Raw genomic sequence first — 13379 nt, 5'->3', positions numbered from 1 at the left:
TCCACCCCTCCTCTCATTTATCTCTCCACCCTTCAGGATCTCTGCCTGTATTCCTGATGAAGGGCTTTTTCCCGAAACATTGATTTTACTGTTCCTCGGATGCTGCCTGAACTGCTGTGCTTTTCCAGCACCACTCTAATCTAGACTCTGGTTTCCAGCATCTGCAGTCATTGTTTTTACCTTTTTTACTTTTTGTAAATATGTCTTCACTTGTACTGCCTTAATATCTATTGTGATCTTGTTGTCCCAACAGGACTAGAGAAAGTTCTCCAAAGTGGAAGATGTGGAGGATTTTCAACCAGCAAAACCAATGTGTTTAATGCTGATTGCCACACTGTTGAATTCTTTCATAATCAGGAAAATGGTCAACTAAATATCACTCATCCGTCAGGAAAGCACACAGCTATAAATCTCTATGCTCTTTAACTCACTGACATAGTGCTAACTCACTCTGAGCCTGTCTGGAGTCTCACAGCATTCCTACTAAAGCATTGCCTTGCCCTTTGGCCTTTGGTCCCTTAGCCAGATGTACCAGGCTCAAGTTACTGCTGTCGTGCCTTGCTGTTTTATGCATGGAGCCAGGAAGATTGTCATAGTTATCAGCAGTCCTCAATCAAGTAAATGGTTAGCCTTTGCTCTGGATGTCCTGGCTCAGTAAGTCAAGGGTGGCTTCCAGACAAAGTGCTACTCAGGCAGGTCAGAGTCCTCATAAGGGATCACAAACTGAAAGATTGTGAGCCCACCATTTGTCTTGACTCTTTCTGCCCTACTAGAGCTGTTTTCCTCATAGGATGAGGGAGAGGCTCATATTACAGGAGATGAAAGTGGATGGCACAGCTATTACTGTTGGTGCAGGTGGGGATGTGTCCCGAGTGAGTAAGTAGAGAGCGCAGAGTGCATGCAGTAATGTCAGGGATTGGGGTGGGTGAGAATGGTAGAATATTAGCCTTGGTGGGAGGTGTGTGCAGTAGTAAACATAGAGGATGAGGTAATGGAAAGAGGATGGTGGATCTTATGCTGCTGGAATGGAGAAGGTCAGGTGGCTGAGTCTGCTTTAACTTGGGCAGCAACGTCACACTTGGCTGCCATAGTCTAGTGTTTTGGCTTCAACTCTTGGTCCTCAGGAAAGAGGAATTCCAATTTGGTGTCCAGATCTCCAGACCCTGCCGCAAAGTTGGGCACCAACTTTGTCACATCTGGGCCGAGTGTAAGGAGCCGTGCTGACCAACTTAGAGTGAAGTTGCTTGTCTGGGTGCACAATGGGCTTTTAAAGATGGTGCCGGTGCAAGGGCTGCCAGTGAATTCTGGGATATATACTAGATTGGAGATGTGTTCCAGGAACTGTGCATGTAAGATCGGGTGGATGTTGGATGTGGCAAGAGGTTAACGAGGCGAGTTTAATAAGATACCACAAAATCCCTCACTAATGGCAATGCTAGCCATGTAAATGTTTTAAAATCCTGTTTAATATTTGCCCATTTTGAATTCTAAATCAACCATATGACAGTAGTAACCAAAAATTGTACGTTGTAACTGACTGAAATGGTCTGGAAAATAAATGTTATTGCAAGGATGCTGCCATTATTCCTGACACAAAGCACAATGTGTATATGGTGTGTGATAGAGAAATAAATAGAAACAGGCAAGATATACGTTATCATAGGATCAGACCCTCAACATTTTGCTTAATGGCTTTCAAAATGACTTTTTCTAAAAGCAACAAAGTACCTTACAGGAATATTTGTGATAAACAACCATTTAAATATCCATGTTGATTTGTAATAACTACTTCAGTCGCATGCTGGAGAAAACAAATTCCTTTTTCTGTTCTAAATGGATTTTTGATCATTTTCAATTTAGATGGTTTGGTCAAGCTATTTTGTTCAGAAAACAGTGAACTTTTCATTTACCGACTTTTCAAAAACCTATTAGTCTTTGACTTCAATAAGGTACACTTATACTGCCATTAGTTCTCTCTGGTAAAGCAGTACAGGTAATTGCTGTTTTTTTGCAATGTCAACTGTGTAGCAGTAGTGAAGAAGCATTACCCGTATCCATGAGAGTAATATGGAGCAAAAGGGGATTTTGTTTAAACAGCAATCTTGCAGTGGGCATGTAGAACTCTCATTATCTGACCAGAGGGATTCAATTTAAATCTCTGCACAAAACAACAACAAATTGTATTTATATAGCACATTTTATATAATGTAATATCTTGTAACACTTCATAAGTTTGTGCGAAGATTTGTAGCTCGGGTGCTCATTGGTATGGTTCTGATCACCGAGCTGGAAGTTTTTGTTGCAAACGTTTCGTCCCCTGGCTAGGCGACATCATCAGTGCTTGGGAGCCTCCTGCAAAGCGCTTCTTTGATGTTTCCTCCGGTGTTTATAGTGGTCTGTCCCTGCCACTTCCGGTTGTGGCCCTTTTGAATAGTGTCCTGATGCAGCTTCGTTTGTGTGTGTTGGGGTGGTTACTTTCATAGTTTAGGACTTGGTCTGTGTGTGTGGCTTTCCTGTATACCCTTGTAGTGAATTCTCCGTTCGGTGTTCTCTGTACCATCACATCTAGGAATGGGAGTTGGCTATCCTTTTCTTCTTCTCTCGTGAATCGGACACTATTCAAAAGGGCCACAACACACTGCAGTACACCAGAACTGCAAAAGGAAGAAGAGGAACACCTATACAAGGTATTCGCCAAAAACGGATACCCGCGCAACTTCATCAATAGATGCTTAAGAGAAAGACCACGGAACGAGGACATACCACAACCAAAAGGACTAGCCACACTACTATACATCTCTTTCCCTGCCGCTTCCGGTTGTCAGTTTCAGCTGTCCGCTGTAGTGGTTGGTATATTGGGTCCAGGTCGATGTGTTTGTTGATGGAGTTTGTGGATGAATGCCATTCACATGGCATGGCATTCATCCACAAACTCCATCAACAAACACATCGACCTGGACCCAATATACCAACCACTACAGTGGACAGCTGAAACTGACAACCGGAAGCGGCAGGGACAGACCACTATAAACACCGGAGGAAACATCAAAGAAGCGCTTCGCAGGAGGCTCCCAAGCACTAATGATGTCGCCTAGCCAGGGGGTGAAACGTTTGCAACAAAAACTTCCAGCTTGGCGAACAGAACCACAACAACACTTCATAAAGTGTTACAAAACAAAAGTGAACAGCAAGCCATATTCCAACTACCCATTTAGTGTAGCTGGCTAAAAGATTCATCAAAGAGGTGGATTTTATGCAAAAAAAAAGCCAAAGCTTTGGGCCTTGGCAACTGAAGGCATGGCTACTACTAGTGAAGCCATTAGAGTTAGGGATGTGCAAGAGGCCAGAATCAAAAGAGGACACCTTTAGCTGCATCAAAGGGTAAAGGGTATCACAAATAGGGAAGGCCAAGGCCATGGAAGGTCTTGAAATCAAGCATGAGAATTTTAAATTTTAAGTATTGCTAGACTGTGAGCCAGTGTAAGTCAGTTGGTATAGAGATGGTGAGTAAATGAACTTGGCACAATTAGGAACAGATCAACAGATATTTGACTCATGTTTACAGAGAGTAGAATGTGGGAGGCCAGTGTTGGTATTGTTAAGATTAGCAAAGGTATGCGTGATGGTTTCAGCAAGAGATGAGTTGAGGTGGGGGGTAAAGTATAATTATTTTACAGAGATGGCAATTAGTAATTATGCATTATGTGGTTGGGAATTCACTTCAAGAGTCAAGTGACACCAAGCTGCAAACAATTGGTTCAACCTCAGATAGTTGTCATGGAGAAGAATGGACTCAGTTTCTCGGAATGGAGGATTATGGGAAGCCAAAGCCTTTCAGTTAAGCAAATCAACTGATAATAGTACTGAGAAAATTCTCTACCTATTATATGCTGAGATGCCTCAATCTCCTCTTGCCTTATTTTTACTGACGATTTCCAGGAAACCTGGCTAACCTGTCTACACGGAGTCAAATTCCAAAAATCCAGTTAAAATGGCTGCTAATTACATTCTAACACATTTATTTGGCAACCCATCTCACTCAGAGGAGTTACTTGTATGCACCCAAACACACTTAATGTATTGGAGTTGACATTGGTGCATTGCTGCTATTTGCTGATGCTTGTCAATTCCAAGCTTTTTAACCAGCTGCTTGTTCCTAAATCCACATTTTTAAGTCAAAAAGCCTCTTTTACAAATGGATGCACATTAATTAAAGTAGAAAAAGGTCAATTCCAAATCCAGTGTTCATTATTTTATGCCAAAATTATAATTTCTTCAAAACAATATGTATTTCTCAGCAAAAAGTCCCCAAACCATTGTGATAGATCTATCAATTAACTTACTGTTATGGCATCAAAGATAAGATACAATTAATATGAAACAACAGTCACTGAATTGAGTTGGAATAATAAGCCAAATGGATGTCACAAGTTATCCCCGAATAGTTTCAAAATACCTTAGGATGAAGTTGAAAAAGATCCATATGTATTGTATCTGATCAGATACATTTTTGTCCTTTTGGGGAAGTGGTGATAGGATATTCTGGCTGATTATCAACCCCTTGAAACAGGCCATAAACTCTGGCCAACAAGTCTCTATGGAATTTCAACCTGGGGTTTCTGGCCCAAAGGTACATGCTCGTAGTGTGACAAATCTTTCTTCAGAAGCGCTGATAGACCTTTTGGTTGTTTAGTAAAGATTAACAAGGCAAACAAATTGTCAAACTATATATTTCAACAATAAATGATCTATTTTTCCTCCCAAAATGCACAATCTCAGTCTTTTTGAGATTAAAATGAATTACGGTATAAGCTGTTTTAGTTGGTAGAAGGATAAATATTACACCGAATGACAGAGGATGCTTTTCAAATAGTGTCATGCTTGTTAAATAATGCTGCTCTTACAGCTCATCAGGCCACAGCTGGAGATTTGTTTTAATGTCTTATGGGAAAGATGATGCTTCCTATTGTATAGCATTCCCTCAGAAGTGGACTGACTGTCAATCCGGATGTTGTGCTCTCGTCTCTGAAGTGGTGCTTGAATGTGCAGCATTTTGCCTCCAAGACCAGCACTGAGTCAAGGCTGCCATGAATAGTCTATTATTGATTGTTAAAGAAACCTTAAGTGAGGTGGTTATAAATACTTCTCCGCCTTCATTACTGCAAGCGTCATTTGTGACGCTAAAGTACATCAAAGGATATAAAACCTAGGCTTTCTGCACTGTTTTCCAAGCCAGAAGCACTGTACATCAACTAGAGGTTGGACCAAAAGTTTGTTTTCATTTCTGACAGGGTTTTTTGCTAACTAAACATTGTTAATGTGAGTTACTCCCTTAGATCAAATCTTAGTAAGTGCTTATATACTTATGAAAAGACCAATCATCTTTATGAAGAGTGCATTGTTAATAAATGCAAGCAGACGTATGGCCAGAAATTGAATGCTTCTTCCAGTTAACTGTTATGTGTTTACCTCTTAGGATCATGTTTAAAACACTGTTACTGTGCTACTGGATTCTTCAGATGGTTCCGATCGTTCTCGCCTCTGTTCCCAGCAGAATAGTAGAGCATGCACAGGATTCCAGCTCAGTGCAGGATGTGGTCTCCCACACTGACCTCGCTGTTTTGAGCAGGATCAAGACCCTACTGTCTGCCTCAGGTGTGTTTTAATAATATGTCTTAATGCTCCACTGACTCGGGTTGACTTTGAGGTAGATTGTTCAAGTGAGTAAATATCTGGCAGTTAGACCACAACTGAGCTGTCATAGTGGAATTACCTGTAATATAAGGAACCCAGAATAGTGATTGTATTCCTGGCTCCAGTGGGGGACTGGAAGGTGGCCCAAGTATTGACTTTTGGTGATATGAAGCATGGTTTTTAAACAGAAGAAAATGAACATAAAGCCCTATGTGTTTGTAATTTCACAGACCTCCTCATGGCTTGCAGGTGGGGAGACAGTTGCAATATACAATATGCTTGGATCTCTAACTTTACAATCTGTTTTCAACATTAAATCTGTATTACTTTGAACAGTATTAACTTCATAATATGAACTGATAACCAGCCCATAATTTAACAGTTGGTGAATCATCTAGGTTTTTACTCTCAGTTGGATATTTGTCTCTTCCCCTCTCTCTTTTTTTCTGATTTTGTAAAGTATTTTTGATTCTATGATTTTTCTCTGGCTCTCTCTCAGTTTGGGTTTATGCTTTCCCAATTATTCTTCTTAATCGCTCCTCCCAATATTCTGTTGGGAAGATGATGATCCAAAGACTCTTCTGTGATCTAGCTCTTGTTATTTTATTTATACCTGTTCAGCTAAAGAAAAAAAAAGATTTGTAAGAGTCATCATTGTTAGTAAGAGTCTTTCTAATTTAGCAAATCAAAGTTGAATGTTTCAATACCTCGCCTTGTGTTAACAGTTTTACAAATGATTCTATCACCAGGTTCACTGGTCAGACCTGCACTCAACAAAGCAATGGACATGGTTAAGGAGGATGATATATCAAACAAAATCATGCTGGATCCTGAGGTAACTGTAATTTTCATGTATCAAGCAGAATATATGACTTACTACTGTACAGTATGGTAGTTCAAAAATTATTACAGATAAGTTTAGACATTTCATAATTCCAAGAGAGTAAGAGGGAGGTGTCAAGAAATTCTTCTGTTATGCTAACCAACGAATCATAATGATATTGGTTCAATCCCATTTCAGGATTGAGCCTAAAATCAAGGCTTAACACTCCAGTGCAGGAATGAGGGAGTGCTGCATTGTTGGAGGTGCTTTCTTAAACTGAGGATTTTTCTGCCTGTCTTCGTAGATCCTGTCCCAATTCTGAAGAAGAGTCAAACTGGACTAGAAATGTTAACCCTGTTCCTGTCTCCACAGATGCTACCAGACCTGTTGCGTTCTATGGGCTGTATATTGTATGTGTTGAACTGTTAAATGTAATCAGTTGCTTCAGTATTGCAATGTAAAAAATTGGTATGCAGCTGGGCTTTCCTAATCTTTGTATTTAATCTTGCAGGCAATATCCAGTGCTGTGGAGAAGGACAGAGCAGAACGTTCACCCAGGAGATGTGTCCGGCAATTGGAGTCCTGTTTTGGTCATGCACTACCTTGCTGTGATCCATGTGCTATTTGCTACTGCAGGTTTTTCAACGCAATTTGTTACTGCAGAACAATTGGTAACAGCTGTCACCAGGGCAAGATTTAGTTCTGTGCACTAGTGCCGTTTGCTAGAATATGTTTCTGTAAAGTGTATATGCACAAATTTATGTTGTATTCTCTTTAGAGTGTAACTTGTTGTACAGTTAAAATAAACTTACTGGATATATTTCAGAGAGGACCTTGTTTCTCGAGTATCACCTAGAATTTTATTTGGGACCAATAGATGTCACCGATTTGAATAGATACTGTAGGACGTGTAACCCTTTGGGGAGATTTAAAATTCCACCTTTAAATCTGACTAAGAAAAGTCACTCCTCATAGAGTTTATTACAAGTAGGTATTAATCTCAGGATTTATTACACTTCAGGATACTGTGCAAAAATCTTTAAGACATAGAATCAAATTCTTTCCTCTTCTATTTTAATGGAATTTTTTATGCAAATCAGCAAATGGAGGAATTTCACATGAAGGCTTTTAGTATTTCCATGGTAGGATCATAACATCAAGGTGTTAATTTCTTACATTTTTCTAACTTATTTAATTTTCTTACAGCCTCTTTGAAGCTGTTCCCATATTGATAACAGTTATGATTTTTATTTAAGCAGAAAGCACAAGCAAGGTGCAATACATACAGTACTTCAGCAGCAGTTTGCAAGGAACAGTTGCTGTTATGTTATCCTACTGGTCCTTGGTTAGGGTTGGGACATTATGGCAGGCACTTTCCATCCTCTGAACCTCTACTCTTTTAAAATAAATGTCAAACAGGTCAGACAGTCCCTGATCAGGCACCTGATCTGGACCTCCCCACTGAGAGTGGTCCAAGTTTTCACAGTTAGTCCCCAAATCAAAGTGCATCCAAATTACTCCAATCATGTATATTCCATAGATGTAATTATGGGTTCAGTATGCACATATCCAAACACAGGCAATGCCTCATTAATCTCTGAACTGGAGGGAGAACCAATATCTTGGCAGCCAGCTGTGCTAGTGCTACAAGGAAGGGTTTAAACTGGATTGGTGGTGGTGGTGGGATCCTCAACAGCAGGGAGGCAAATGTGAGACTGGAAGGAGACACAGTAATCAGAAATAATGAAGCGAAGAGACAGGTCAGGCTAGAACACGACAGGGAGCAAGGAATGCCTGTTGGATTAAACTACTTATATTTCAATGCAAGATGGCTGACAGGTGAGGCTGATGAACTCTTGGCATGGATAGATATGTGGGACTGGGATATTATAGCCATTACAGAAACATGGCTAATGGAGGGAGAGGACAGGCAACTTAATGTACTAGGGTACAGGTGCTTTAGGTGGGACAGAGGTGGTGGAAAGAAGGGAGGGGGGAGTTGCGTTTTAATTAAGGCAAATATCACAGCAGTAATCAGAGATGAAATAACTGAAGAATATTCCAGTGAGGCTTTGTAGGTGGAGCTAAAAAATAAGAAGGGGATGGTGACATTATTGGGGTTGTATTATAGGCCCCCAAATATCGAGGGGAATTAGTGGAACAAATATACAAGGTTAAAAATCACACAACACCAAGTTATAGTCCAACAGGTTTATTTGGGCGCACCAGCTTTTGGACCCTGCTTCTTCATCAGGTCGTTATGGAGTATTAGATTGTAAGACGCAGATTTTAAACTTTGTACACCCCAATCCAACACCAAATCAAATATACAGGGAGATTGGGGACACTTGCAGGAACAATAGGGTTGTCATAGTGGGGGATTTCAAAGTTCCAACATAGACTGGGACTGCCGTCGTTAAGGTGGAATTTTCTCAGTGCGTTCAGGAAAGTTTCCTCAAACAGTACATAGAGGGTCTAACTCGGGGGAAGGGGCAAACCTCGACTTACTCTTGGGAAATAGGGCAGGACACGTGATGGAGGTGACAGTGGGAGAGCATTTTGGGACCAGTGACCATAGTTATATTCATTTTAAAATAGTTATGGAGAGGGACAAAACTAACCCATGGGTTCAAGTTCTAAATTGAGGCAAGGCGAAATTTGATGGAATTAGGCAGGAGCTTTAAGGGTTGATTGGAGTAGTTTGTTTGCAGGTAAAGGGACCTCTGGCAAGTGGGAGGCCTTTTAAAGTGAGATAGCTAGAGTTCAAGGTCGATATGTTGTGAATGTTTTGCCCTCATTCAAGAAGGGCTGCAAAGATAAACTTGGGACTCACTACAGACCAGTAAGCCCAACATTTGTGGTGGGTAAGTTACTTGAGAAGATTCTGAGGGATAAGATATACATGCATTTGGAAAGACAGGGTTTGATTAGGAATAGTCAGCTTTGTGCATGGGAGATCATACCTCACAAATTTGTTAGAATTCTTTGATGATGTGACCAGGAAGGTTGACGGGGTGGGTGGGGTGAGGGCAGGGTGGTAGATGTACTCTGTATGTATTTCAGTAAGGCCTTTGATAAGGTTCTACATGGTAGGCTGCTCTGGAAGGTTAGATAGCATGGAATCCAGGGCGAGCTGGCAAATTGGATATACAATTGGCTTGATGGTAGGAAGCAGAGGGTAATAGTGGAAGGATGCTTGTCGGACTAGTGGAGTGCCTCAGGGTCGGTGCTGGGCCCATTGCTGTTTGCTATCTATATCAATGATTTGGATGAGAATATACAAGGCATAATTAGTAAGTTTGCAGATGACACTAAAATAGGTGGTGTCATGGATAGTGGGGAAGGTTATCATAAATTGCAGCAGGACCTTGATCAGCTGGGGAAGTGGGCCAAGAAATGGCAAATGGAGTTTAATATAGTTAAGTATGAGGTCTTTCATTTTGGAAAGTCAAATCAAGGTAGGAGTTTCATGGTGAATGGTAGGGCCTTAAGGAGTGTAGTGGAAGAGAGGGACCTTGGAGTTCAGATGTACGGTTCCCTGAAAGTGGAGTCACAAGTAGACAGGGCAGTGAAGAAGGCTTTTGAAACATTGGCCTTCATCAGCCAGGGCATTGAGGATAGAAGTTGGGAAGTTATGTTGAAGTTGTACAGGACGTTGGTGAGGCTGCACTTGGAGTATTATCTTCAGTTTTGGTCACCTTGTTATAGGAATAATGTTATTAAACTGGAAAGAGTGCAGAAGAAATTTACAAGGATGTTGCCAGATCTCAACAGTCCGAGTTATAGGGAGAGGTTGGACAAGCTAGAACTTGCTTTTTAAGAGGTTAGGAGTCTAAGGGGGCATTGTGTAGAGTGTATAAGATCATTAGAGGCATGGATAAGGTGAATGCACTCAATTTTCTTTCCCAGGGTTGGGGAATCGAGGACCAGAGGGCATCAGTTTAAGGTGAGAGGGGAAAAATAAAAGGGAACCTGAGGGCAACTTTTTTACACAGAGGATAGTATGCATATGGAATGAACTGCCAGTGAAAGTGGTTGAAGCGGATATGTTAACAACATTTAAAAGGCATTTGAACAAAAACATGGATAGGAAAGGTTTAGAAGGATATGGGCCAAGTACAAGGAATTGGGGTTAATATTGATGGGCATTTTGGTCAGCAAGGCCCTGTCTCCATGCTGTAGGATTCTATGACTCTGTAACCCATATCTTTGCTTTTAAACCTTTCTGTAAATCTTCCCTTGTTTTCGTGTTTCATGAAGACCTCAAAACTAATAACCATTCTAACCGTAAATAAATATAAATATATTTCTCTCTACTAATTCTAGTAGAGGAGAAAGAAAAACACAGTTTCTACTACAATACTGAAACCTACCAAACACTGAAAAATAACACAAGAGGATGAAATTTAATTATGTTCAATGAGGAACAGGATTTCCTCAAACCATGTAACTTTAGCTAGATGGAGTAAGATGTAGTGACATAGATAGCTTTATGTCTCAAACCGATCCTCTCTCTGTTAATCTGCAATAAGGAACTACTCGTAAACATCAGACATCCTCCACTTGTAAATGATTGATTTGAAAACCTAAATGTGGTTCCTTTTTGCACAACTGCAATTCCAGACAAAGCATTTGTTATGTAATCCCCTTCAAGCTTATATCTTAATAAATGCCATCAGGTTTTGACATGAATTTCTAAAGGTTGTCTTAAACTTAATTGAAAGCAATGTCTTGATTCTGCACCACGAACATTCATTATGTTTTTATTCAGCGAGAATGTAGCAGTGAGGTCACAGTTTCCCAGATGTACGAAAAGCTCATTTTCAACGGCAGTCTTTTTATCTGCATTAAAGTGCATACAGTGGACTATGCAGTCAGTGGGGCTTCTCCTGGAACTGGAACAGATGGGGAGGCAAGCAGCTTGAGAAGGTATCCCAGCAGTTGAGATGTCTGGGGTGCCATTTCCTAGGGTTGCTGTGTTTTTGTGCCAGCTGCATTTGTGCACAGCAGGTTCAAGCATGGTGTGTAAGGCTTATTGTGTGCCTCAGAGAGGCGAAGGGGTCAGCTTCAGAAGACTATCTTGAGTATTGGCAACATCAACATCATCCCTTCCCATGGCAGCACTTTCACATTCTGCCTGCTCAAGTGCACATCCCTGGCAGGTGAGAACACCCGCTTGAAGAATCCACCCATCCATATGCCAGCACTATAACAAACAAGATTCTGATCTATAATCTGTGCATCCCCTTGGCGAATTGCCATTAGAGTGATCGCTCTTAAAATCTGGAGCTTATTCATGAGTGTATCTGGCACATTGTAATGCTCATACCACGGATGGACCCCTCTGATTTTTGCACAGGGGATGTCACTGTCTCTGATAGAAATCAGTTGCTGCTGCACAAGCCTCCACAATGCAGAGGGTCCCTGAGGTTCTGTCTCTCCAGCTAAATCACTACAGCTGGAGCTGCGTTAAAACCTCCTATGGAGGTGCCACATAGCATTACTCCATTACCTGTTCCTTCATGTGTGCCATGCTCTTCACCTTGTGTCACCTGTACAAACATTACCTGAAGCCCCATGGGTTTTTGTGCTGTTGGAATGGGCAGATGAATCCCGTCAGCATGATTTCTCTGTGAGGTAGCCAGAGCCTCTACACTCAGCTGATGCTAATCCTCTAGCCTCAGCCCTGGGTAAGAGAGAAAACATTAGGTGCTCCCTTCATCAGATGTTTGTCAGCATACCAAGTGGCATCTACTGAAAACAATGTTAAAAGGTTGGAACTGCTTCAAGGAATATTCATGAAGCATTCAATAACCTGGCACTCATCATCTCCAACAGCCTGTGCAGTGGTCTCCCTGCCAAAGTAAAGGACTTCCTCCTCCTCCATAACTGCTAGTATTGTCAGGATGGCCAGTCCTGCTCGCAATGTGATAACTAGCCTGGGAAAATCCAGCCCAAAATGTCTATGGCTCAAAAATGGTTGAGGATCAGAAATTGAAAAAAGGGCAGAGAGACAGAGTGCAAATGCCCAATATTTATAAGTCACTCATAGCGTCATAGAGTCATACAGCATGGAAACAGACCCTTCGGTCTAAACACTGAGGAAGCAAATGTGGCTGTAGTAGCGGGTTTGTTTCAGGACATGGTTGAAGAGCTTCAGGGCAGAGGAAATGACCTGGGAGTTGCAGTGGGAGAGAGACTCCCTGAGATTCTTGTAGAGAGAGGAGGAAAACTTCTTCAAGGCAGGCATCCTTGCAAGAGGATTCGCAGTAGGGTTAAAATCAACAAGGTAAAAACAATGACTGCAGATGCTGGAAACCAGATTCTGGATCAGTGGTGCTGGAAGAGCACAGCAATTCAGGCAGCATCCGAGGACAGGCAAAATCGACGTTTCGGGCAAAAGCCCTTCATCAGGAATCATTGTTACCTTGTTTTTACCTTTTTACCTTAGGTCTAAACAGTCCAATGCCACCATAATCTCAAACTAAACTAGTCCTACTTGCCTGCTCCTGGCCCATATCCCTCCAGATAATTTCTTATTCATGTACTTCCCAAAACGTTTTTTAAATGTTGTAACTGTACCCACATTGACCAATTCCTTTGGAAGTTCATTCCACATACAAACCACTCTCTGTGTAAATATGTTACCCCTCACGTATTTTTTCAATCTTTCCCTCTCAGCTTAAAAATATATTCTTTCATCTTGAAATCCACAAACCTGGGGAAAAGACACATGCCAATCACCTTATATTAGATTCCCTAAAGTATGGAAACAGGCCCTTCGGCCCAACCAGTCCACACCGACCCTCCAAAGAGCAACCCACCCAGACCCATTTCCCTTTGACTAATACACCTAACACTA

The 13379-nt window shown here is 41.3% G+C and overlaps 1 protein-coding gene across 3 annotated transcripts in view; it reads left to right on the top strand.

The window, feature by feature from the left end:
* LOC122558477 (agouti-related protein-like) overlaps positions 1-7344 on the top strand; it is a 9707-nt gene extending 2363 nt beyond the window's left edge. The window contains exons 1-4 of one of the 3 annotated variants that reach the window (XM_043707105.1): positions 5163-5258; positions 5477-5655; positions 6444-6529; positions 7029-7344. In XM_043707105.1, coding sequence (XP_043563040.1) covers positions 5481-5655; positions 6444-6529; positions 7029-7217 — 450 coding nt within the window. In that variant the 5' untranslated portion in view covers positions 5163-5258; positions 5477-5480 and the 3' untranslated portion in view covers positions 7218-7344. Of the gene's footprint in view, positions 1-5162; positions 5320-5476; positions 5656-6443; positions 6530-7028 lie in introns of those variants that run through there. The other 2 variants (XM_043707104.1, XM_043707103.1) reach the window with 2 other exon arrangements.
* Positions 7345-13379: the final 6035 nt, after the last annotated feature.

The sequence above is a fragment of the Chiloscyllium plagiosum genome, chromosome 17, assembly GCF_004010195.1.
Source record: "Chiloscyllium plagiosum isolate BGI_BamShark_2017 chromosome 17, ASM401019v2, whole genome shotgun sequence".
NCBI classification, from domain to species: domain Eukaryota; kingdom Metazoa; phylum Chordata; class Chondrichthyes; order Orectolobiformes; family Hemiscylliidae; genus Chiloscyllium; species Chiloscyllium plagiosum.
The sequence above is the reverse complement of the archived record's forward strand: the minus strand, read 5'-3'. Positions and strand labels throughout refer to the sequence as shown.